The 27,964-nt window shown below is 41.0% G+C and overlaps 1 protein-coding gene across 1 annotated transcript in view; it reads right to left on the bottom strand.

Annotated features, from left to right (window-relative positions):
* The window catches only part of LOC136375450 (orofacial cleft 1 candidate gene 1 protein homolog), a 44,842-nt gene extending 17,454 nt beyond the window's left edge, over nt 1–27,388 (bottom strand). Inside the window, exons 1-4 of the mRNA XM_066341012.1 lie at nt 27,215–27,388; nt 7,900–7,955; nt 1,614–1,680; nt 1,131–1,307 (exon numbers count right to left, since the gene is read on the bottom strand). Coding sequence (XP_066197109.1) covers nt 1,131–1,307; nt 1,614–1,680; nt 7,900–7,911 — 256 coding nt within the window. The 5' untranslated portion in view covers nt 7,912–7,955; nt 27,215–27,388. The remainder of the gene's footprint in view (nt 1–1,130; nt 1,308–1,613; nt 1,681–7,899; nt 7,956–27,214) is intronic.
* Nucleotides 27,389–27,964: the final 576 nt, after the last annotated feature.

Here is a 27,964-nt window from a genome sequence, read left to right as displayed (position 1 = left end):
TTCTGACAGTCTGCGAAGGAAAGACGAAGAATTCCTGCTCCATGTGGCACTGCACAGAGTCACATGAAGGCTAAATGGAACGCCAAACCTAATTTTGCAAGAAGCCATTAGGAGCCGTGGGCTCTCCAGTCCCTCAAGGATAAAATCTTAGCACAACAAGGTCCAATGTTTAAAAAACGACTGCCTGAAGGTCTGCTCACCAGCCTGCACTTACCCATTTAAATATCTGGGCTGGTGGCATGCAAGGTACGTAGCAAGCAGCACCTCCACTCGTGAGTTTGATGGGAAATGCTGGTTGATAAGGACTGTTCAAAGCCACACCAGTTACTTTGGTACAGTCTCTCTTGCTGGATTACTAAGATAACCAGTTTCCCTAACATCCAGGATTAATAATAATTCAAAATGAAATAATTCAATAATAGACTAAAAGAGATCAAATCTCTGCAAAAGAAAAACTGACATGAAGTAAAGATCCTTATAGTTCAGATAACCCAAAATAATAAAGAGAAATTGCTTCCCAAGGCAGCAATTCTTTTAGGTGCCGCATCAAAACTGAGCTGACAATGCCAGGATCACTCCCCTGGACAAGCCGAGCAAACAGGACTCTGCTCCAAGCATCTGAGCAACATTGGCTGAAAAAAAATAATGAAAGATGGAGCAGAGGCAAGATGCCGATTGACTGAGGGCATATGGGAGACCTAAGGACAACAATCAATCATGGATCTGTAAGCTGTTTAAAACCCTTCAATGCAAGGGAGCCAGCGAGGGAGCAGCATCTGTGTGCTCAGACTGGCTGCAGTGCCTCCAAAACCCGTCTCAGTCCAAATGAGGGGGAAGCACTGCCATGAGCACCAGCTCCCTGCACTCCCTCCCACTGCCAGAGAGCCCCACACAACCTGCCCCCCATCACAGGGAGCCACTTGAGCATGGAGAAAAAGCCCGGGTCTGTCAATATTTAGACAGCCCATGTATTTTGGCAGCACGTTGGGTTTCCTGCCCAGGGTTTGCAGGGGTGCCTGCTTGGACATGCCGGGATGGAAACGCCCAGCGCGGGCCGTGGAGCGTGCAGGTTGGATGGGGAACACAACCTCCGTGGCTGCCTTTGAGGCTAATCGGGTTTGATGTCTCACCTCTTGGTTCAGCATGGGCTTGCAGCACGAGTTTTTGTTGGTGAGCTGCAAGGGTGCTATCTGGCTTGTCATGTCTAATAACTTTCTCTTCTGAAGGCTGATATGCTGAAAGATCTGTGCTGCTGATGTTAAAAGCTGGATTTTCAATGCCTTCTGTTGCTGCTGCCTCTTCTTTTACTATAGAAAACAAGGAGGTCAGAAGAGCACATTATAGCAAAGTGTATTTCAATGACAAGCAGAAAATTCCTTCTAGTAATTCCTTTGCTGAAAGACTCAAGTGTATCGTCCTCAAATGTCGCCAAAACAGAATTAGGTTAAAATTAACTCTAAAAAAAAAAAAAAAAAAAAAGAATAAATGATTAAAATAATTACAAATTGCACCCTGACAAGCAAGAGCAAAATTTCGCCTACAGCCATTTGTCTGTAATTAGTTAATTAATCCTTACACAAATTATGAGCAATAACTCATCAAGCAAGGCTCACCCATCAGAAATTCAGCCGACTTGGATTTCTTCTGCTTAGTTTGCTTCAGAGCCTTCTGCTGGAACTTCTGGAGGGAAATTGTTAAATGAATAAATTAGCTAAAGAACGAAGATCATCCTTTATGATCCACAACTAACACAGTATTTTAAATATGGGATGGCATTGAAATGTCATTTAATTTAAATCTCTGCTAAAGGGGTCAAACACTAATTGAACAACAGAAGTGGAAGAATTAAATAAAATAGAAGAAAAGTTAAAACAAATGCCAAATGAAGGTCACATTAAAATACTTTGTTTTCCCCCAATTTTAATTAATGCAAAGAAACCTCAACAAATGAAGAACATTATAAGACTTGTCTCTCAGTATGCATTCAACAGCAACTGCTTTATTTCACTTGCAGAACGGCAGTGCTTCATTTAGAAAAGTTTAGTTATGTAGCATATTTATAGACAGACTTCTCTGACGTCCCCTGTCCTCCTATTTTCTAAGTCTACTTACATAACCAGTGTATCTGTTCATCACAAGCAGCTAAAAGTTAATTAGCTCTACCTTTTATACAATGCAATAGGATGAAAAGAGAACAAAAATAATTTTAAATGAGGTGTCACTACAGAGAGATCACAATCCAGGGGAGAGAGGAAGCAGGACTCATTACAACAGTGAAAAGGTCATTTAATATTAGAGAGATGCCAACAAGGGTTACACTGAAATCAAACAGCAAGAGATCAAACAGCAAGAGGAACCTTAACTCTGAAAAGTTCCCCAATAATTCCCATGGGGAAGTAAGGCTCAAAAATTATATGGTCACACTGAACTAAGGAAGGCCCAAGTGCTAAACACTGTCTTTGTGTAATACCTAAATCAGCACTGGGCAAGAGTCACATGGTCTGGTGTGGGGCCATAGACCCTATTTCAGATGCCGCCAGTCAAAACAGGCAAAGATTATCTAAAATAAAGCGCATCTGGGAATATTAATCACAGCCTAAACCAAAGTAAAAAAACAGTTCAGACCCATTTATTTTAGAATGTCACATGGCAGCTTCCAAAAGCAGCACTATTTTTTCAAACCAGTTGCTTAATTGTCCAGTGATAAAGACCACTCCTGGCAACATAGCTCCTGGAAACTGTCAATACAAAAGGATTAATTACAAGAATCATTGAGAAATTGCAGTTTTTACAGCATCCATCTTTCCCATTTGATTGTGGGTGTCAATTTCCAGTAAAAAAACAGAACTTGCAGCAGACACAATCAATAAATCTGTCAAAAATAACTGAACCATAGCACTGACAGGTTAATATAGACATTAATATCTTCATATTTATACATGCATATATGCTCCCATATATATGGTTTTCTGAAAAAAGTGGACATCCTCTAAATCGAGAGGACGTACTACTGAAAAGCAAATATGTAAAAATGACCAGACACATTCTGAAAGCTGTGATAAATAAATACAAGGAAAAAAATCCTGCAAGCCATATGCAGCACAACTAAAGTTAATGATAATTTTGATTTTATAGGAGTTCAATAGGTTCAGAAATTCACCCTACTGCTTCTGATTTTTTTCAGAAAAACACATTCATTCAGTTAGTATCTTCAGAATTATGTCTGCTTTGCAATATTAAAGAATTGCTGCATTCCTGCATGCAATAAAATTTTAATTGAGCTACTTTTAAAGATTCCAGAGTATTTGTAACACTGCTGTTTGATAATTATTCTCACTATGCTGGTGTATAATCACCACACAAAACTTCAGCTTCATGTTAACAGCTAAAGAATACAATATCAAGCCAAAAATTCTGGGGCAAATTTTCAAGTGGTATAAATCAGTATACATCTGTAGCTCTGATGGAATTAAGCTGATCTGCATTAGATTCTGTGTATTCCTTCTGCATGTCAGATTTCTCTAGCAAAACTAAGTGCTCTTGGTATTGGCTATAGTCAACTTTCTATAGTCTGGAAAATGCACAAGCTCCTTTCACAGCACCTAGAAGAAAAAAAGGAATTCCTCCTTCCCTATATATAATAAAGATGTACTGCAGTGGGTTCTAGAGTGGATTTATGTATGTGTGTGTTTTGGGGTTTTTAGTGTTTGGGATTTTGGAGAGATTTTGTTTTGTTTTGGGGAGGGTGTTGAGGTGTCAGATTTTTGAGAGGTTCTGTTTGGGGTTTTTTGGGATTCAATACAGTTAACACCAAATTTTGTATTTTTCAATGACACAAATGACTACATTATTTGATGCTTCAGTTTAATGCTAACTAGTATTTTTAGGCAAATGATGTAACAGGCTTGTGATCCCTAGTTACTACAAAGAGATGATGCCCTTGTCCTTTAATGAGATCAGGTTTTGAAAATATGTTTTTCATATTTTTTAAAATGAAAGCAATACATGATTTCCAACAGCAGAGTGGAATTCTTCTAGTGTTGCTTCTCAACATAACTGAATAACAGAGTATTTCAGTGGTGGCCTTTGTGTAATCAACGCATGTTCTTGTCACTTTGTGCTTGAGAGGAAATTAGAAGACATTTTCCTTTCGTACCTATTTCCAGCCAATTTCCTCATCCTCCTCTCTTTTACACATGAGCAATTTTAAGTAGTGTAAATAACACTATTTCCCCTGCTTTTTATTTTAGGTTTCCTTTCCCAACCCCCCTACCCTTACAATACTTTGCCTTCTCATCAGAGAATAGGCAGGAAATTATCCAGTTGCATTTTATATTCGTTTTATCGTTAGTCACTACTACTTAATGTATGTATTTATGCAAATTTATGTCTAAAGCAAATGTTCTTTAATCAGTTTGCACATACCTGAAAAACTTAGGTTTTCAATAGCAAATTAAATTAATGCTTTCAGCGACCATTTGGCATGTTTGCAGGCTAAGTCCGGTTGTGTGAGCACACTGAGACAAATGCTCATGAACACACATCCGTACAGAAAGCCTCCACTCTGATTACAGAACATTATCCCAAAATAAACATTTAAAAAAAAAAAATAAAAAAAAATAAAAAAAGTTGCACAACCTTAAGGCAGAGCCTCAAGTGATGCGAAGGCTGTGCTGGTTTACACCTGCAGTGACAGGGGTACAACTTGCATCCAAACCAAACACATCAGCTCTGTCCATCCACAACCAGCACACAGAAAGGGGATGTCCTTTGTCCTTTGCCTGCAAAGTCAAGTTTAAAGCAGCAACTGCTGCTGGTAGCAATTCATCCTACCTCAAACCTCCATGACTGCTGCCTTTTAATTTTTCTATTAATATCGTTTTATCTTGAGTGTGCTGCATTACAGCAAAGACAAGGGGAGTTAGAAGCATTTGAGCACAGCACAGACTAAACGCCACATCACTCAAAAAGTGACCTAAACCTTTAAAAGCTTTTTTGCACGCTGTCGTCATTATAACGCACCGCCTGCTCCCTGATACTAACGGAAACAAAGGAAAATCTGGAGTACCAGAACCTGCGGCACTCGCATCTGTGGGAGAGCAGCCAGCACCACAACAACAGCAGCAGCAGCAGCAATGGCGAGGGAAAAAACCCTCATTTATAACCAGTGACAACTAAAACCTATGAAGTTTTTAAAAGAATGTGATTGTTGTCAAAAGGAATTGGGTACAACAATGCTGCGTTCAGCTCTGGTTCCACTCAAAGCCGTGGCTGAGGGGCTCTGGGAAAGCTGCTGGAAGGCTGGTGGGCACAGACCAGCAAGAAAGTGAATTTTGCATACTGTACGGATCATCGCTCAGTTCAGGGCAGTCATATTGAATCTGTGATCAACCAATTGTGCTTCATGAAACCGTCAGCCCTCATTTATGTCTAGCTGTTTTCTTCTGTCCTGCTGTAAACAAGCTCTGCTCTGAGCTGTCTCCCTACCCTTATCTGCTTACGAAGATCACACAGACAGACCTCATCAGCAGCCTTAGAGTTAAAGTTAAAGTTACTGCTTCCAGACAGCAGTCCCCATGCAAGCTGGAAGTCAAAAAGAAGAGCAACTTTGGAATGACAGAGTTTTAGTTCCTTTTAGGAAATGCATACCTTAGATTCATACACATACTGGCATGTTATGTCTCTTTCATGAAATTAAATTAGGTGTTCCTAATATGAACAACTGTTTCTAACATCAGCAAACTAGCTCAGCAGATTCATCCATGGTTTTGTTTGTGGGTTGGTTGTCTTGTTGGTTGTTGGGGGTTTTTTTTGGTGGGTTTTTTTTTTTTTTTTTTCCTTTGGGGCCTTGTTTGAATACAGCCAAAAGAGAAGTAGCTGGAAATTTTATCAATCTGGTAGGGCTCCAAGAACCTAATAATGCCTGAAATGCTCTGAGGAGTGTAACGATGGTAAACAGGAACAGGTATGTTGGCTTCTGTTCTCATTCACTTCAGTGAGAGCATTAGCCTTTAAACAAAAAGCAGAACACAGTTTTCAAAGAATGATCCTCTCACATAAAAAGGGATGGAGCCCCACTAAGCACTTATTCCTCTGTGAACATACTCACACACACATAAATGCATTAGTTGGTATTTACAGCATTTAATTCTTGCAACCAGCTGCTGAGTCCCTGTTAAGGCTTTCCTTTATGCAGCTGGAGCTGGAACCTTATCCTTTCTCCCAGCCTATTACTTTGTCTGTTTAAGGGATGCCAGCCAAAGAGAAACAGCTTAGTATTTGCACCTGTCTGCTTTAAGCACTCCATGCTGGATTTTGCAGGGAACAAACTGTCATTCTCTTCATTGGTAAAGAGAATGACACTTAGTAGGGTCAAAGATGTTCTTAGCTGACTCTGCAGCAATCAAAAATAAATAAACTTAAATAAATCAATGACCCCACGCTTTGTTTATTCTAGCTAGACAATGAGGCCAAAGGAAAAGGCTTGTCGTAAAAGAGCAGCTCAGTATGTAGGTGGAAGATGTTACCCTGTGTGTCTGGTCTAATACAATACCAGGCACAGCTAGGCATGAGTGAACCTGCACGCTGCCCACGCAGGAGCACGTGGGAGAGCTTTTGCCTCTTCCCCTATAAAATGCAGAAATGCTTCAGAAAACAAACATGTGCAAAGAATCCTTATGAATTTCTACATACCGGGCTGCCTTTTGAGGACCCACAGAAAGCTTTGCTACCTAGATGGTCAGGAGAAAATTGTTTTTATAAAATTAAAGAGAAATGTATGCTCCATTCATGTGTATGCTCAGAGGTGTGCAAGTGTGGCCATGCAGAGCCTCACTAGCTGGAGTGTAAATCAGCAAGGGTGGACATCAAGTGAGTAACCCACATGTGATCTTTCAGCCTTACACAAACTCTCTTAGCACCCTTCCTTCTTCCTAGAAAACAAAAGCCATGCTTTCAGTCAGCTTTCACTTACAATTGCACTGAAAGAAACAACAATCTCACTGGTGTATTAGTTCAGTTACTAAGAAGTAGTCTTTTTATTGCTTGCTCTTAAAATAGAAAAGCCCTCAAAAAACTCAAGCTACAGAGCTGATGACAAGAACAAAAATGCCAGGGGAAGAAAAAAACTAGAAGGGAAATAAAACAAAGTAAAACATACAATTTATTAAACAAAACATTGGTGCTGCATTTTGATTTCATAAATTGTCCCCATTTGTACTTCCTGTTTAAACAATAACTAACATGATGATGGGTTAAATGAAGTTGAGATTGTCACAAACGTGGCCTCACTAGTAATTAATGTAGTTTAATATGGTTGTTGGCACACATCTCACATGACAGATAATGTTCCAACATGTCACTGATAGGACCTTTCAGCACAGCTTTAGGAGATCTACCAGGCATTGCCGAGGTTGGTTGGGTCAAAGGGTTGAACCATGTGTAATTCAGAACAGAAGAGGTCCCACGGTCACTCCACAAAAACAATTACACTACTTATTTCACTCCATCCCTTGCCCGAAATTCACAAGCCTCACAGTTTCAGCGCAGTCAATCTCACTCTGCCCTGGGGCTATGAGCCACATGAAAATATGTGGTGCTGTGTTTATAAATCTAATCAAAAATAGAAACAGTAGACAAGCACAATGAGGTCCTACTATGGATCATGGGAATTCTCTAAATTCTGAAGGCACTTTTGTTTAACTTCTGTGGGCCTTCTCCTACCATTACATTGTCTGGTACTCTCGTTAATCATCTCCTTGACTTGTCAATGCTATAAAGGAGCCTTCGCGTCTGCTGACTTCCCTCCCATCACACTACAAATAATATTTTGAAATAGCAATGCTAGGAATAGTCCCTTTAACTTTTCTCTTTGGAAAGCATGGCTTTTTCTTCACTTACCTCTTTCTCCATGCCAGCCTGCCCTTTCTCAGACCTGCAGCAAAAAATGTTTCCTCCTGCAACAAAGGAAAGGCAGTAGATCTGAATTTTCAGTCTGCACAGTTATTAATACCACTAAGTTTAACACACAGACTTGCACCAGCCCATAAACCTGCTCAGATGGGGGAGTGTTTTTCCTGGTGCCATCCCTACTCTGACCTTGTCCAAGAGCAAAGGGATGATGTAGTGCTGCTCCTTCACATCTTTTTGAAAACAAATTTGCATCAGACCATTAAAAAAAAAAAAAAACCTAAAAAAAAAAAAAAACCAAAAAAACCTACCATAAAGATCAGATGAAGCAATGCAAAAAAAACCACCTAGTTTTAAGTGGAAGCAGTCCAGAAGGATAATTCCTATCACCAGAGAGTAACTACTAAAATGATGCAGATTGCTGTGGAATACACCTTACCTGAAGACTACAGTACCAAAGCTGTCAAACACAGGAATACTTCTGTAATCTGGCATTTACGTGGGTCTCACTCATTCCTCATCCCCTATGCTGGGATTTCCATTGAAAGGATGAAAATTTTCCTCTGCTTTGAGGTTGTAATTAAGCAAATATACAATAAATTCACAGTTTATATATCATGTCAGGAATAAGGCTTCAATTTTATACTAGCTACTACTGTCTCTATATGGGAATAAAATTTATTTATTCAAAATGTCCAGACAAGTTGCCCCTGTTCCCACTGAAATCAATGGCAAAACTCAGTTTGACTCCACAGTTGCAGGACCTGACCCACAATTAATAACAAGCTTCTTCCTTGGCCAGATTTTTCTCTTGTGCATTTACACAAACACACTTTCAGGTTATTTTGCTGAGCCTGAAAACAAAACAAGACTTAGAACAATTAAAAATATTCCTTCAGACTCCCTCAGAAGCCCTTAGGTGACCTTCTAGGTCAGAAGATGCCCCCGTACAAAATACATGTTTGGCCCCACTTGAGGAAACTCTCTCTCCTGAGGGCACCAGGCAAAGAAGTGCCTAATTCTGAGTATGTGCTTAGATTTCATTGAAACCAATACAATGGACAGTGGATGGGGCCACAAATGCTCCACGGAAAAAGGCTGCATTGTCACTCCAGTTTCTCACTAATGAATGAAGGGCTGAGCTTTTACCCAGGCTGTGCTGATGCTGAGAGCCTGCTGACCTCTGCCATCACCCCTTGATTTTGGTGCCCTCCTTGGGGTGCCAGTGCCATCGAAGTGATGCTGGGTGCTGTGAATTAGCAGCTCCTGCTTCTCCTAGGGCCAGCCCTGCCCAAACAGCCCCTGCACCATAGCCCACAGCTGTTGCAAAGCTCCCTGCTCCAGGGCACTATGCCATATTGAAAATAAAGCCCAGCAAGACCCCGTAGATTGTCTCAAATCATGTATCTGGTCATTGTATGTCTCAGAAAACAACTCCAGCCCCAATTCCAAAATCTGAGATGGGTTTTCAGGGCAAGGTAGTAAGTGCATTTATTTTCCGGCTACTGGAGCTTTAAATCCAGAGAATGCAATGGGTAAATAGTTTCAAGCCCAATGGCATGGCATGCTGCTTGTTACCACTCAAAGGGAAACAACAAAAAAAGAACCACCTGTATGAACCAAAAGCAACAAAAGCTTGAAAGGGCTCCTTCCCTCTTCAAAGGAGAATGGTGAGAAGCTGCCAGCAGAAGAGAACTGATCAAGCTATAAACTGTGAATTCAACATTTTCATCCATGGTCAACATCTGTGCATTGTAGAAGAGCCAAAGATGCAGCAATAAGAATTTGTGAAGCCACAGCAGTCCAGGAATCCAAACATTAATGGGAAGACTTGGAGATTCATCTTAAAAAACATGATTGATGAAATAAGGACAGCAAAGGCACAGATAGATAAACAATGAGTTCAGAAGAGACATTAATAATGTTAGGGTCTAAACACTGATTTTCTTAAGAGTTTGAGATCTTCCTATTATTTTGGTTTTCCGGGAAATGTTTTTGTTTGTTTGCTTTGGGGGACACTTTACTGTTTGTTTGTTTTTGGTTGTTTTTTTAATGAAGGTGTTAGACATTGCTTTTCCTTCTTTCTTTATAGCACCAAACACACAACACATTCAACAGTGCATCAGCTGATGCTGACTCTGGCCTTAGTTAACCTCACCAGACTATTTTCTTTAGCTGGATAACAGCTGAATCATTAGCATTAAACTAGCTTGCAGTCCTGAAAGAATATAGCAAAAACAGATTACATGATTTTCTCAGCAATCAAAACATAATATCAAAAGTATATGATATCTCATCAGGTATTTTATTTCATACCCAGCTGATGTACTTGCATGAATTAGGGATGACTTTAGTTATTTTTCAATTCATTTGTAGTAAAATGGCAAAACAAAACAATTACTTAGAAGTTCTTATACCGGATATTCCACCTTTTTTCTAATTTTTCACCCAGTTATGCTTTTTTTTTTTCTCCCACAAGAGGAAAAACTAGGGATGCTAGATTAAATATGCAAGATATATTAATAACCTTCTGCAGCGAAAGTGATCTATTTTTAACACAAAAATGGAGGAATTGAAGAGATGCACAGAAACACTCCTTTAGCACCACCACCCTATTAACAGCTACAGGTCTGGGAGAGATCAAAACAGCGCACTTTTCCACTGGAGCATGCTCAGGTAGATATTTCTCACAATAGCTGATGTTTTATGCTGTATCAGGTGCTGGAAATCACTTGGACCAGTGCACAGCAAGGGTCTTACAAAGGCAGCCATAAAACGTACAGCTTTTATCACGCTGCCACACAGAAGGAAAGAACCCTCCTGTTCATAGCTGTGCATCCAGAATCTCCACTAAGTGCATCCCAAAGCGCATCCCAAAGCACAGGCACATCATCACTGGCCAAGGAGAGCAATGCTGGGCACAGCTGAGGTGTTGGAGACTGCTGGAGGAGGAACAGTGGGTTCACAGGAGGAGCAGCAAAGCAACAGTTTGTCACTGCAGGGGCTGCCCTCGCTCCTCCCTCACCTTCACCCGGGGCACCATTTATCACATGCTAAGAAGCAGTGCTGTGGGATCTCTGTGCTACAATATCGGCAGAAACCACTGAGTAAATGATAACCCTCAACAACCCTCCTTGCAATTCCCTTTAGGCTCTCTCGTAAATACCAGGTAGCCAGCCTTGGTCTTTAAGAAATATTTCTTCAGGGGAAAATTGCACCTCCAGTGAAGAGAATCCATCAGTCACTTAAATTCAGCAGGACTGACCTTTGGAGCCAAAAGCACTGTGCTTATCCTCCTTTAATCATCAATTTTGGGAGCAGGTCCTTCAAAACAATCTCAAATCCATGCTATATTTTTTCTTTTTCATTTTTCTTTTTTCTTTTAATTTATAAAGAAAGGAGCTTACTGCAATACGTCTTTATAAAGATCATTAACACACTCAAAATTAGGTTCACATTCAAATCCTTCACTTGATAGGTTGTGATGTTCCTAACCTTTTTCTATGTGCCTGAAAAGATGGATAGATACATGATTTTTCTAATGATAAACCCCAGTAGGGCAGCTTAGCACCACTCAGCTGCTCACTCGCTCTCACTTTCAGTAGAATAGGGGTAAGAACCAGGAGGATAAAAGTGCAAAAAACTCAGTAGTTTAGAACCACTGAGACAGTGAGACACTGAGATACTTCAGACAGTTTAGAACCATAGACTGATTTGGGTTGGAAGGGACCTTATAGATCACCCAGCTCCAATTCCCCTGCCATGGGGAAAGATATTTTTCACTAGACCAGGCTGCTCAAAGCCTCATCTAACCTGGCCTTGAACACTTCCAGGGATGAGGCATCCACATCTTCTCTGGGCAACTCATCACCCTCTCGTTAAGAAATTCTCCCTAATATCTAATATCTCCCTAATATCTCCCCTTTGTCCTGTTGGTATGTGCTCTTATAAAAAGTCTTTCTCCTTCGTTTTTGCAGGCTTCCTTCAGGTACTGAAAGGTCATGATTAGAATAACCTGAAACTTTTTTTTTTTCCAGGCTGAACAATCCCAGTTGCCACAGCCTTTCCTCACAGGAAAGGTGCTCCATCCCTCTGATCATCTTGGTGGCCCTGCTCTGGATTTGCTCTGACAGGTCCATGTCCTCCCTCCTGTGCTCGGGGCTCCAGAGCTGGATGCAGCTCTCCAGGCAGGGTCTCACCAGAGCAGAACAGAGTGGTAGAACCACTTCCCTTGCACTGCTGGCCATGATGCTTTTGTTGCAGCCCAGGACATGGTTGGCCTTCTGGGCTGACAGAATTTATTTTTTAAATGAGGGAAAGAAAAGAAAAGGGAATAGGGAGGGAACCACAAGTAAACAGTGATGCAAAAGAAAACAATTGTTCACCACCAACTGACTGATGTCCAGCCAGCCCCCAAACACCTTTCACACACTCCTCTCACACTCAGCTTTATTGCTGGACATGACATCATATGTTATGGAATATCCCTTTGATCAAAGGGAGTCAGCTGTCACAACTTCTTCCCCTCTCAACCCCTTGCATAGCCCCAGCCCACTCACTGATGGGGTGGTGTGAGAAAGAGAAAAGGTGTTGACACTCTGTAAGCACAATTCACCAACAGATAAAACATCCCTGTGTTATCTACACTGCTATAACAACCCCAAAACACAGTCCCACACAAGCTACTATGACAAAATTTAATCTCAGCCCAAACCTGCAATTCCTGTGGAAGCTGGAAATATCAAAATTTTAGGGTTTGTGCCACCATTTCAATATTCCCATTTCCCACAAGTTGGAAAACACCACACATGAACATTGACCATACTGCTTCAGAGCCTGGCTTATGGTTGACCATCTCCTGATGAAGTCCCGGGGCTTATGTTTAAGAGTACTAAAATTTTTAGTGATTTTCACCTGACAGTCACTTTTGAGGTAGGAACAAAACCAGCCCCAACCCATACAAAAGGCTTTCCAGAATGGGATGAAAACACAGTCTTTCTTGCCAGATTTGGTTTTTGGTTGGTTGGTTGGTTTTTTTTTTTGCAGAGCTGCCCACTGCAAGACTAGGAGACAGCTCAGATAGAGATGGTAGCAGGCAGCAGGATTGAGGGATCAAGCAGTAAGAAAATCATGCTCGTCATGGTCAAGGCAAAAATTCTTTCTCCTCCAGTTTTCCACTTGTAAAACAGGCACAATAATACTCCTCGTTACCTTAGTGATTCTACCAGCCATGGTGAATTTCTGCACACCACTCTGGATGCAATATCATCGCATCAGGAGCCTCAGCACCGCCACTGTCCTTAATTGTCCCTTCCCAATCACATCCCAGCTCTTAACCAGCAAAAAGAAAAAAAAGATTTTTTTCACTACAGAAACTTGTGACCTATAATTCTTAAATTACATGGTCCTCACATTACAGAAGAATTTAAGTTAGAAGTACTGAGCTGCACATGAAATCCTGAAAAAAAAAATGCTTTAGAGACAATGTGAGTGAATGATTCTGCTTGAGCAGAAACAGCATTGTAAATTCTAAGCAGACATCATATGAAAAGGTAAACAAAAAAATAATAACTATAAAATACTTATTATTAGTCAATATTTGTGACAAGAGCCGCAACTTCTTTTTAAAAGTGTTACTGAGTTTCCTCCCTAATTTATTTTCAGGGAACAAGTACTTCATTTTCTGAATTTATTTTGTATTTGGCACAGAGTTCAGTACTTCCTCATGAAGTACTGAACTTACCCGGTTACCACTACTACAAAGAAAAGCAAACCAATCAAAAGTTATTTTTATGCACCCCGCAGTTTAGGGAATCAGTTTACAATGACTGGAGCACAGTTTTTCAAGAAAGTTTCACTATAAATAGCACAATAGCATTAGGGAAAAAAATCAATTTTGCTGTTTGTTAGTTCAAAAATCAAATTTTCATATATATATATGTGAAAGTGCAATGTTAAAAGGTTTTCTCTCTGAGTTAAGCAAGAATATAAGCAAGGACTCCCTGGAAAATACAGGAAAATGCTTCTTGTAAAAGTTGCACTTGTTACATACATCACTTCAGATATCAATACTGCTTCTAATAGATCAGGAGAGTTTCTTTTCAGTCAAAGAGACAAAAATCATACTGTATGAGCAGTCCCAGAAGGAATACCTCCAGTTGTTCAAAACATATTTCGCTTGCCTCTGGCAGGAGTTTCCGGATTAGTGTCATATACGTGTCAACATGAAACAACATAGGCCACTTGTTCATACATTCCCATTTGTCCCCCTTATATCAGCCTATATGCCATCTGACACTGACTACACATATATATCAATATATTCCACCCAGTGAGTGCACTGCTCTGCCAGGCACGTGTTAATCAGACATAACCACCAAGTACGAGTGAAGGGAGACTGAGGCAATGTCTTCTATAACTGTGAAAGTGGCACAAAGTAGACAGGGAATTAGGTATGCATTTCTAATTTGCATACCACTAATTAGGAATGGCAGTGTATAAAGACATATTTCGACAAATAAGCAGAGGTGCATCTTGGTTTTTAAGACCCTGTTAGCTGATAAGACCTAGACACACACAGTTCAAGGTCTACAGTGGTTTCCATTAGTTTGCAATCAACAAAGCAGGAAAATTGTGCCTGACATGTTTTAAACTTAGTATTTTCAGCCAGCACAGCTAGGTGTGAAGTTTCTTTGCCCCAGCCTGGAAATCAGCAATTGAAATCCTGAGTCCAAGGTTTGAATTCTTGGATTAAATCTCCCTTTGAAATAAATGCCAGTGACATCTCGTTTATTACATGCGAAAAATAGCTACCTCAGGATCTTGAACAAGCAAAGAATAGTCAAACATGACTGCTTCTGAATTCCTGAATTTTGGGATAGATGGCATGTCCAATAGGCCCAAAGCTGTTTTCTAACCAATGGAGAAGCTGTAAAACTGATATGCCTGACTTCCTCTGATAGAGTAGAAGAGTCAGCAGCAATCCCTAGACATGCTCTCCTTGGTGATGCAGCAGCTTAATAAATTCCTGCTGTCTGCCCCCTTCTTTCTCCAGCTATTCATTCCTGTCCTTGGAAAGCAGCGCACTGAAGTCTCATTGGGCTTACCACAGATCTTAAGCCAGGTTAAAAAGACCTGTTTTCAAAACATCTCTTTTTTTTATTATTCACCTTGAACCATTTCACTGTTCCTGCACATGGTTGTGCCACTACAGCCAGGGCACAACTCCATTAAGGGAAAAGATTATCCTTTAGCGAGCTTTCCCATCAGAGAAAACATATACTGAAACTAGACCCTTATAACCACATTAAAGTTTACTACCAGCCCCATAAACTAAGATTCTGAAAATATTTATGTTCCTCCTCCAGCAGAACAAAGTGAAAAACTACACTGATAGATATTATGAGACTTAGAATAAAATGTACTACCAATAGCATAGTGCAACAGTGACAGATAATTAAAACAAAAGAACAAAACAAAACAAATAAACCAACAACAACAGACACCAAAAACAAAACAAAAAAACCTTCAATGAGGTAGCATCCAACAATGATTTGAGGATTTAGAAACAGGAAGGAGACACATTACCATGTGCAGCAATCCAGCACACATCCAGAGAGGATGCCCACACATGGTGGGGGTGTGTGTGTCTTCTCACCTGTCCACTGCCTTGGAGAAGAGCAGGGCAGCCCTACTTCCTTCTCACCCATTTGGATACAACTTGATGCCCCACACCAATTTCTCCAGTTTTGGATTGGTGCAGTCTGGAAGTCAAAAAGGCAATGAATTTGCCTTTCCACGCAGGGTCATCAAAAGGCTCACAGATCAGTGAAGGTTTTTGAGGTTTTAGTGGCATACTAATATTTTGATAACCTATCTTGGAGGAGGTAGTTTCACTTGATAAGAGGGCAAGTTGAGCCAGAAGCAGCTGTTTTCTGAGCATCACTTCCTGTGTTGGGAGAATAAGTGAGGTTTGGATTTCTTGGCTTTTGCTGTCTTGGGTCACATCCAATCTGAAAATAGACTTTCATATTGCATTTTTCACTACTTCAGAAAACGGTTTGAAGAGTAATGCTACAAAGCAGATCATTTACTCACTTAAGACACTACAGTCTACAGGTTCATTGACTGTCTAGTTAGGATTTGGTTTGGACAATTAGTAGAATTTAAAAGCATCTTACATATTGAGTAGAAGGCATTAAATGAGAAGGACATCAGTAACTTATAGGTCTCAGTCCTGAAAAACATTTATGCACACACTTTCTCTTTGCATGAATTACTTTATTGAACACAGCAGACTTACGTATGAGCTCACTCCCAACTGAGAACATTTGTAGTAAGAGAATGTGTGAAACATTTCTACAGAACTGAAAAGACATGATTACACTTCATTTTTTTCTGACGTCTCATCCTTCCTTCTCCATCCCTATCTCAAATACAAAATTAAGGAACTCATTCTAGCATCTTTTCAGTGATTTCAGATTGGTATAATTTCATTGATTTGAGAGAACTATTCCTCATTTGGTGAAGATGAAAGCAATTTCAGATACTTACTGCTAATCAGTCACATTCTAAAAACTAAAACCAGTGAAATAGACATAAGATAGCCAAAATACTAAGCTCTTTTTCACCAGAAATTTCAACATGGGTTTTTTTGCACACCCTAATAAACTGAAAGTTTTCTCATGCAAATTTTAACAGCAGACAATACAGAGCTAAAAAGGATGCTGCTATAACATGAGATTGTGTATAGCTTCTTGTCACACTAATTCATTCCTATTCATTTGTTGACCAGGGGTTAACTACTTAACAGAATCCAAAAAACTAAAATTGACAGATGAAAAATCCTTATCACTTGTCATTTGCTACTACTTTTTCTTCAAGTGAAACCTTTGCTGGCCTGGTTTAACACCTACCCAAAACAGGGGCCACAGATTGCTCAGTGGAGCTGCAGTAACTTCCAGTTACTAATGAGTAGCAGCTTCTGAGATCAGACTGATTTTGCAACTGCAGACTGTCCCACTGCAGCCTACATGTTGCTGTGCAGAAGTCAAATCAGGCACAGAGCCCACTGGAACCAATGAGGAGACTACCACTGGGTCTGGAAAACCTGAGAGCATGCTGCCAATATAATACACAAGTCCCATCCAAAATACAGGGACAACTAGAAACCTCAGGAAGTCCATGGAAGCTGGTAGAAACAGCAGAAGTGACCTTTGTGAAGTACTAATGCTCACAGAGATACATCACAGGTTGGACAGCAATTGACAAGTATTATTTATATAGCATGTTTATTCTAGATTGTATTTTCTTGTGGGTTTTTCCCATGATAGCTGAAAACATTAAAACTAACATCACTGGTTTACTTCCTTCCCTTTAAATCAATTCACCTCCTAAACTGTTAACACCAAAACTAAATGAGAATTTGCATAAGGTCACATTAAACTCTTGTAGATGCAATCTCTCCCTCAGATGTCAAAAGATTATTGAAAGGGCTAACACAGCTCTGATCTACAAGTGAGTGGGTGATTCTGCACAGTGCCACCTTGCCTCCTCATACCAGGACTTGGAAGAAACCTTCAGCAGACCTTCCATTTTGTTCCATCTGAACCAAAACCAAGTTTTTCCTCTGTCCTCAACAGTAAGTATAGGAAGGCAGCAGTAGTAAAATGCAGAACATAGTGCTCAAAATACCCCTGTCAGGCCCTGGCTCACTGATATGGTCTTCCTAGTTAAGACTTTTCATATTGCAAGTAGAAACTGTATTGCAACTGTGGCAACTGTTTATGACTCTTTGTCTCAGAATGGGTGGATTAATTCTCCTCCATTTTTGACTCATAAATCATAAATTGATGACATTTCAGTTTGAAGTTATCAATATTCCCATAGCTTGAGTTTAAGCCTCTGGATAGTTACTTCTTACACTTTACACTTAGGTGAAGGTAATCTTTAAGGTGAAAAAACTCCTTAAGATTCAAAGACTACCTAAAACAATTCCTTTTCTTTTTTCCTTTATTTCCTATTTCTCCCCTTCTTCCCCCCATCTTTTTAATATCTGTATTACGAATGCAAAATTATGTCTTTCAAGAGATTTTGCAGATGCTTCTAGAGCAGTGGACAGCTGGAAATATCTAGGAAGTATCTTCATCTGTTGAATGAGTGAAGCTGCTGGATCACTCACATGCATCCCTGCAATTGGTTATTGGGTGTTTCAGTTCATAAAGACCAAAGAAAACAAAAACAAAGATGATCACAGGAGTTTATGCTGCAGGAGTTTATACAGGAGTGAGCTGTGTGTGGGCAAGTCATTCTTCAAGCAAAATCCAGCAGGATTCTCTGAGATCCTAAAGGTCCTCTGCAATAGCATGACTGCAGGCTATAGGCTGCATATACATATATATATATATGCTGAATTTAACATGGAGTCCACTCTCTAAGTGCCTGACCACATGCAATTCCTTCAGCCACTCAATTGCATCAGATGAATGGATTCTCAGTCACTTTATATGAATAATGAGGTGTTGTAGTTTAATCCCAGCCAGCAACCAAGTCCCACACAGTCACTCGCTCACTCTGCCACCAGTAGGATCAGGGAGAGAATTGGAAGGACAAAAGGTAGAAAAACCATAGGTTTATATAAAGAAAACTTAACAGGGAAAGAAAAAGTAGCTCACACCAGCAAAGCAAAACCAGGAATTAATTCACTGCTTCCCATTATCAGGCAGTGTTCAGCCATCTCCAGGAGAGGAAGGCCGCATCACATGTAATGGCTATTTGGGAAGACAAACATCATCACTCCAAACACGCCCCCCCTTCCTCCTCCTACTCCCCAAATTTACATGCTGCACATGATGCCATACAGTCTGGAATATCCCTTTGGCCACCTGGGGTCATCTGTCCTGGCTGTGTCTCCTCCCAGCTTCCCATTCATCCCCAGTCTCCTCAACAGTGTGTCAGTATGAGAAGTGGAAAAGACCTTGGCTCTGGGCAGGCTCTGCTCAGCATTAAGAAAAGTATCTCTATATTATCAAGTCTCTGTTCAGCACAAATCCAAAACATACCAGCCACTGTGAAGAAAATTAACTTCCCTCAAACCAAAACCAGCACATAAGGAAAACTGGACATCAAAGCTTGCCTCTAACCTTGAGGGCTTCTTTCTTTCCCATGTACTAAACCATTACAACTTATCTGATAGAACAATAAATATCATATTAGCACTGGCACTCAGTAATATACAATAAGCTTCTTAGCACTTTATTCTGCCCTAAAAACACTGTTTCATGCCAATAAAATAGACTTACCTCTGGTATTTGGCTAGAGATTCTGAAGTCCATACTTTCGCATGGAAGGAAAGTATTTCCTTTTGCATGCAAATAAAGTAGTTAAGGTAGTGGTTTTATGAAGCAGAAAACAACACCTCACTGTATTGACTCCTTTTTTCCACCAAACATTAATGACAACAATAGTACAGAAAAGCAACAGACAGATCAGAACCAGGAGTCTTCCTGGTCATGCCATCAGCAAAAACAATAGACATCATATTTTTCTAAAGAGTTGTTTTGTCCTCTTACAAGAGTTATAACTACTTTTGTAGTCTTTAATAATGAGTTCAAAGATGGGTTCACCTTAACAAAAAGATGGATCTGGATTCACTATCCCACAGATCCCACAACAAAGCATATGCAGATCTTTAATGTGTTAAAAACACAAACTTTTTGTTTTTCCTGCCTTCCCTCCCCCAAGCAGAAAAATCACAGAAAGGAGGAAAATTTCAGCAACCAAGATAGTCCACTTAAACCAAAAAACTTAGATTCAGTTCTTGGTTTTGATTCAGGTTCACTGTGTAATCTTGGACATGTCCAAGCTTAACTGCTAAGATTGACGGATGGCATGGACACATAAGTTGGGAAAGTTATCCAGACTGGGGACCTGTTTCAAACCCACAGAGTCTGTTACACTTGAATCAGAAACTGGATTTTGAAATAACCACTGGGAAAACATCCTGGCAGCAAAGCCATTCCCTGAAAGGGAACTTATTTTGACAATGCAGGAGAAATTGCAGGAAAGAAAAGGAAATCTCTGCCCCAGCACAACTGGTTTGGCACAGGATCTGAGTTTTTCCACACGCCCAGCCATGGCTGCACCTGAGCACAGCTACTGGGGTCATTGGTTTCCTGTGATGGGGAAAAAGCATTTTTGGAAATTAAATTTGGGGTGAGAAGGGAAATAACCTAAAGAGTTTCAGCAAGGTAAAACCCTTGCTTCAGCTACAATGAAGAACAAGCCTGTCTGGCATCCTTCAAAAAAAATCCCAAACTTAAACCTGCCATCTGGATGCAAGCTGACCAGGAACACACAATCTCCCTTCTCCTGAAACATGCAAGGCAATTACATGAGTCTCAATGTAAAGTTTACACTTCATACCCTACTCATCTACTAGGAAACAGCTTGCACACAGCCAACAGGAACAAGCTGGTTTCATATCAGGGTGTCAAAAAATTTGCTTCAGGTTGGACCATGAATGTTCATTCTGGATGCTGATGAGATGCCTTGAGAGCAGCCTCTTTCACACCATCTGTAAATGGTGCTACTGAACATACTGAATACTTTCCAGCACCATGCCCAGGGGCACAGTTTGCATCTCAACATGGCCAAGTGAGGAAATTCTACTTCAGTGTCCTAGACCAAAAGCACCACAGGTGCAGAAAGTTACTAAACACAAGCAGCTGCTTCATATAACACAAGGATACTTGAAAGGGGAAGTGAAGGAAATTGAGAGACCATGTGTGGGTGTGAAACGTTGCATGATCATGGACATGGAAGAAGGAGGCCATATGAAACCAAGATAGGGCTTCATATCAGCAGTAAATTTGTCTGCTCTTACATGAAACAGTTTTAAGTGATAGGAGGAAAAATAGTTGATGTTAACAGGGATTTTATGCCAAGACTTCAGTTGCCATAGACTGCTGCTCACAATTTTTTAGTGGAGCTACATCATGTTACACTCACAGAGGATAAATCTCTGACTTATCTGGGAAACTTCTTGATTTTTTTTTAATGCAGTTTGTCCCAGCAATTGTTACACTCAAGAAATGAATGTGCTTCAAATCCTGAACACTGGAGGCTTCTGCTAGTGATAGTCCCACATTCAAAACCACAACACTGTGCTGAGTTCAACCTCTGCATTTCAAAGAGTCATAGACTGGTTTAGGTCCGAAGGGACCTTAAAGATCATCCAGTTCTAACCCCCCTACCAGGGGCAGGGATGCTTTTCACTAGATCAAGTTGCTCAAAGCCCCATCCAACCCAGCCTTGAACACTTCTACAGGGATGGAGCATCCACAGCCTCACTGGGAAGTCTGTTCCAGTGCCTTACCTCAATGTCAGTAAAGAATTTCTTTCCAATATTTAAGCTAAACCCACCCTCTTTCAGTTTAAAGCCACTACCTCTTGTCCTATCACTACAATCCTTTGTAAAAAAAACTTTACAGCTCTCTTGTGGGGCTGTTTCAGAAACTGGAAGGCTGCTGTAATGCTTACCTAGTGCCTTCTCTTTTTCCAAGCTGAACAACTTCAGCTGTCTCAGCCTGACTTCATAGGAGAGGTTCTCCAGTCCCCTGATCATCTCCATGGCCCTTATCTGGACTCACTCTAACACACCTTTCTTATATTGGGGGATCCAGAACTGGACACAGTAACCAGGCTGGGTGTCCTGAGAGCAGAGTAGAGGGGCTGAGCCACCTCCCTTAACCTTGTCACATTTCTTTTGATGCAGCCCAGGACACTGTTGGTCTTCTGGACTCCAAAAACATTTGGACAACCATATGATCAGGTCATGTTGAGCTTCTTGCCACAAAGTCTTTCTTCTCAGGGCTGCTCTCAACCCAAGTCTATTTGTGCTTGGAATTGTCCCCACCCAGAAGCAGGACTTGAGTTTCATGGGGTCCTCACAGTGCCATATCTCAAGCTTCTCAAGTCAAGATCTCTCTGGATGGCATCCAATCCTTCCAGGGTGTCACCTGCACCACATAATCTGGTGTCACTGGCAAACTTGCTGAGGCTGCCCCTAGTCCCACTGTCCAGTTGCCAACAAAGATGTCCCCAACACCAACCCCTAACACCTCTTGTCACTTGTAAATGTTGTGGAATTAAATGCTCTGCTCCTATTTTTTTCCATTCCTATGTAGCAATATTCCAACTCAGAGACTAACAACACATGGTGATGTATACTTACACAGTTATATTTGAATATTTATATACATAGAAGTTAACTAAAGCCAAAGTGAAAATTACTGATAAAGATCTTTCTCTTTCCTTTGTATTGCTGCCATAAACACTGTAAGTTTCTTCTTAAATACTAGCCAAAAAATTTAGACTCGTTTGAGAACTAGTCAAACCTGTGCTCCTGGCTTTCCAGTAAAAATTGTCACACGTTAAGAGACTCACATCTTCTCAGATCCTCCTGCAACCTCTTGTCCATCATTATCCCAGATTAATGCCTGTACCTCCTTTGTTCTGCAATGGCCTTTGCTGACAGTTCTGCAAAAAAGTATTTTGGTGTACCTCATGTTGAGAAATGCATGCCAACAACCATCCTTTTCATTTAAGTCACCACAGAGGAGTCACCTTATGCCATTTTCTCTGGGTCATTTGTGCAATGCCAGCTAAGGCAGGATGTGACTCAGCCATGACTGGGTTCAGAAGTAGAACTCTGAAATCTTCTGGTTTCAGTTTCCTTTGGGAATTCCTGGGACTGGCAGAAAAAGGAAAGCGAACCAAGAGAAAATTAATGATAGATGCCATAAACCTTGGTCCTCTACAAAGCCTCTGTGTATCCCTTCATCAGAAGGCACTTTTCCATAGTCCTCTGAGGGGTAAAGGAGATTAGGGAAACTTTCTATTTCTATTCCCTTCTTTTCCCAGCTCCACAGAAGAAATTTCCCTTTCCTCCAGCTCTAGGCTGTTTAACATTAGCAGGCAATTGTTCTGTCAGCAGCACCTGGAAAAACTCTTCCCAGATGGAAGATTGTATCTCCTCTTTTCTTTCTAGTGAAGGTGGCTTGGAAACCACCTTCTCATGTACCAAGCCTCAGCTCCCACCTTTACTTTGAGACAAACCCTCGTTGTACTTTGCCTAAGGATGTCCTGTGCTCTGAAAGATGATTTGAGGCCGTCTTTCACAAAAGCTAGAGAACCTTGCTTAGCATTCCTAATCTCAGAGAAACATACAAGCATACACTAAAGTTCTGATCAAGGCCGTGGAAAGCTGCATCTCCTATACACTTGTAATTTTATTATAAAACCTTAATATAACACCTGTTCACGTTCCCTTAGTCTAGAAAGCCACTTTTTCCTAATAGTTGAATGATGTCGCCGCCTCTCTTACACAATGCGGTGAAGATCAATGAACTTCATAGCACTAAATTTCATAGAATTGAACTGAATCTCGCGTGACTTGCATAAGGAAGCCAGATACAGCCACATTTTAATCCTCTGCTATTCATGAAAACAGAGCATATGCCATTATCAATTCCACTAATCCAAACTAATCTTTGCGTGGAATACTTGGCATTAAGAGACAGCATTTATACCCTAAATAAGCAAAGTGATGTTTCTATTCCATACATTGTTTTATCTCACTGGGTCCCTCCCACTCTGTTTACTTAGACTGATGTAACTCACAAATGGTCCTGCAACTATACTTCTCCCACACAGACCTACTTGCACAAGTGGACCCCCTAAAAGGTGCAACACATCCAAAGAGGGAACAGAATGACCAGAGAGGAAAGAAATTGGAAGCATATAATAACCTTTTAGGACAATTCCCACAAATTTTCCAGGTAAACATGTCTGATATGAGCACTTCAGTCATGCACAGATCGATGACACATTTGTGTGTGGGCAGAGGATGAAATTGGGTGTGGACTGCATGCCTCCGCAATAGGAACAGTGATAGGTCTAACTCAGCACCAGAGGCGCTGAATCATCTGTTCAGAGCTTAGAGTTCTTCATCATTCCCTTTATCACATGGAAAAATCCTGGCTGGATTGCCTGAAAACTTTTCCTTGCTGGCCAGGGTCCAATCTGAGAGAAAGGCCAACAGCACAGCAGGATTTAGACACACTTGGAAACCCTCTCCAAAGTCCACTGATTCATGGGAAGGGATTGTATACCCTCACAATAACATCGAGCACTCAGAACAGTTATTTTGCTTCTTTTATCCTCCTGCAGAATGAGCATAGGTGAAATTAAACAGGCTTGTAAGTATCTTAAGTGACATTTGAAGGATTGAACTCAGAGGCAATTGAAAAATCCAGGCACCTAACCCTGTGTATGCAAGTGTGTAGAGAAAAAGCAATATCTAATTTTGGGCAATGATCACTATGATCACCACAGATGCTGACAGTGAGTAAACACCTCTATATTCTGAAATCATGCCCAGCATCAGTTTCACATTTTCTCTTTCCTATCTTTTCAACACAAATTGGTAAATTAGCTACATGCCAACAAACCCAATGGCATGATGGCAGAGAGGTACTCCCTTATTCTCAAAGCAAAAACACAACTACCCCAAATCTTAACAGCCTGAGCCAAAGAAAACCTCAGAAAATTTTATGAAGGCATGACAATATCACACAATTACACCATGAGCAAGATAGCTGCTGTAGCTTTACTTCTTGTACCACCTCATAAGACCATGGTATAAATCTGGCATATATAAATATTCCTGCTATAGGCAGGAAGAAAAAATATATTGTTACTGCATAATTTCCAGATGCAAGTCTTGACCACTTCATATATGCTGTCAAGTGAGAAGCATTAGAGGAGAGATATTATATATATCAAAGGAATTATATTACCCACACCACTAACAAGAGAGGGGAGAAAAGGTGGTGCTTGTTAGAATAGGTATTGTTCCCAATTCTCCCTCAGCAAATAAAACATACACATGCTGTGGCAAGAGCAGATTGCAGGGGATGAGCAACCAGAGGAGTGGCTAATTAGCCCCTCTAGTTGAGGAGTAACTGATTAAATGTGCCAAGTTCAGGGCTCTAGGCTGGAGGTCTCTATGTCCAGTTCTCCTGCTTTTGCTGTCATTCAGAAGTGGCTTCTGCAACAGTAAAATATTTAAGATCAGATTGCTAGATAATGTTGGTATCTAAGTCCTCTCTTAATATCTGGCTTTGTAGTAATCTTAATTGGTAATGAAGTTCTTAGAGAATGGTTTGTCTGTTGAAGGAAGCAAAGTTTCTATTACAGCTTAGAGAGCTTACCTCCTTCCTGCCTAATGCAGGATTTCTTTTTGCTGAAACAGCTGGAGACCACCACCATGGGAGACTGGGAAGTGAACTGGATGAACTCTGAATCTAACATAGTCACACTTTCTGTTCTCTCAAAAAAACATGATCAAATGATTAATAATGAGAGTGAGCCATAACTGAGACACAGGCTGATCCCAGAAAGTGAGTCAAACCCAGAAGTTCACCAGCACAGATTTTTACATCGATCCCAAAGATGAATTTGGTCAGAAGGTTACTATAAGAGAAGTCAGGGTGAATGACTAAAATCTGGGTAGACAAGATCCTGCAGCAGCCATCAGATAAAATCAGTTAAAAATGCAGTTTGTTACGGAAGTCAGCCAGCTCCCTACATGTCCCAACAACGGTACCCCCAAAAATGCAAACCCCAGCTGCATGTAAATAGACAGTTCAGTTCTTCACATACACCCTGGCTGCCTCTCATTAGCATGAAGCCTACACATATTATCATGGTTTGCAGAGGCCTGACAACAGAAGCCCAAGCAATGTTATCTCAAGGATTCCTTGTGCCCCCCAGGCGCTCTCTGTGCCCTCCACTGTCTTTGTGCAGCAGTTGGACCATGAGCTGACTGCAAAGGGAGCCTTTTGTTCTGTTTGCAGAGAACGTGTGAGTGACGACAGCAGCAGGAATAATAAATATAAATGGTATTACGCACACATGCAAACATCCCTGCGGAAAATTCAGCCATAGGGTGAATACCAAAATTTTACTTGTCACTTAGCTATTTATAAAGTCAAAGAGGCTCAGAAATAGCAAAAAACACTTATCCTTGCCAAAAACGTCTCCCAGAGTGGACAGCCCCAGGGGCTGAGATTGGAACTCTGCTCCAAACAGCAGTGGTACCTCCCCAGCGGGGAATTCCCAAAACAGGAAAGATACCCTAGAGCTGACACAAAGCCAGGAGATTTGGCTCCCACGCCAGACTTCCTCCAGCTGTCAAGACAAGTGTGTCATGGTTAAAAAACCTGCTGTGCTCTGGCTATTTCCTGCTGGAGCTGTGGCAGGCTGGGCAGACAAGAGGAGCTCAAGGGCTCTGTTGAGCATCTCTGGCCCACGATCAGAAACACACACCCAGCCCCATCCTTTCCAGTGGCATCCAGAACTGCATGGCATTGCAGACAAGGTCTTTTATCAGTCCCTATAAGCCTTCTACCACCCTTTCTGTAGTAATGTTTATATGGCATTACTCAAGGGTTCATCTGTTGCTCTGCTGGATGCACTTCTCCTTGCCACCACTCCCTTCAGAGCCATACCTATGAATTACCTTTTGCTTCCAAGGTACTAGAAACATCCTTTTGGGGTCAGCACCCTGTTGGGTACTATGAGTGTGCAAACTGAAGCTTTAAATAAGTCCATGCATCACTGAGGTTATATCTTCAAGGGATGCCCTTACTCAGGGTAAGCCCTCAGGAGGGGTGATTTTATCTGCTGATAAAAAGAGTGGGCAGAGAGAGATCTGCAAGCAGGCTGTCCCAGGCCAGTATAGACTCAGGCTTTAAAAGTCCCATGTGGTTAAATAATGAGTCATGGTTGATTCCTACCTCGCCTGTCAACACTCACCACAGCTTTACATCCATACCATTGCTAGGGCACAACTGAAGACCACAAGAAGTTGTGAACAACGCTAATTTAGAACACACCACAGCTCACTCAGCTCCTGTGCAAAACAGAAAATCTTGAGGCAGTGGATATTTTACGACTTCTTAAAATAAACTTAATTCAAGTATTTTTTTTTTTTTTTTACATCACCTGCAAGAGAAGAATTAATTGGAGGAGCACAAACTGAACACTAGCAGGCTCTTGAAAACCTGTGTTGGGTTCTTGTGCACCCAAGTCTATTCAAAAGAGCACACGTAGGAGGCAATACTTAGATGCACATTTCCACACGTGTATAAATATTCAGTAGAGTGCTCCTCTACTGTGGCATCCTTTTAAATACAGCATAACTTTAAAATCCTTCATGAGTTGAGACACCGACCCAGCTTACCTTCCTACTTCCCAGCTTCTCTTCACCTTTTGAAACCGAATCCTCCTTGCTGTCTCTATGGTGACAGTGACGTCCACGTGCTCCTGATGAGATGGCTGCTGGCACACACATCAGGTGCCAGAGCAAATCCTTCAGCAACAGAAACCTCTCCAGCTCCTCCATGGGACACGATGCTCTTCTCCAGTACTCACTCAGACAAACAACCTGCTAAAGAAAACACTGTTAAGCCACCATCCTATGCCTAAGAGTGGGAAACTGGATCTAAATATGGGGCCTGATAAATTTTTTTATTATTTCTTCAATAATAATTACTGCTCCTTGGGAAATAAATGTGATAGCACTGCTATCTGGATAGCATATCTGGATAACCTACACAGAATGAACTAATTAAAGGTAATTTCTGCCAGAGGGTTTGACAGTGAGAAAACACTTGCATCATGAAGTAGAAGTAGCTGATAAGCAGCATGACAAAAACCTCCTGCAATGTCCATCCACCTGGCACATGAAACCAGCAGTGACAGGAGGATGTTTCTTGGCACATGGTTAGCAGAGAGAGGAGCAAGAGGGGAGATTTTTATCGAGTGCTAAGTGAGAAGCACCAGGTGGGACCTCCAAAGGTGTGCCTTTCAGGCAGCCACAGAAGGTGGCTCCAGTGACTTTCTCTCCTTAGGAGAGACAGCGAGTCACTGGGGTTGCAGAACATCATCTATTATATACAGCTCTTGTTATATTTTACGCTGTTCAACAACC

Source organism: Sylvia atricapilla, chromosome 1 (genome assembly GCF_009819655.1).
Source record: "Sylvia atricapilla isolate bSylAtr1 chromosome 1, bSylAtr1.pri, whole genome shotgun sequence".
Lineage (NCBI taxonomy): Eukaryota > Metazoa > Chordata > Aves > Passeriformes > Sylviidae > Sylvia > Sylvia atricapilla.
The sequence above is the reverse complement of the archived record's forward strand: the minus strand, read 5'-3'. Positions and strand labels throughout refer to the sequence as shown.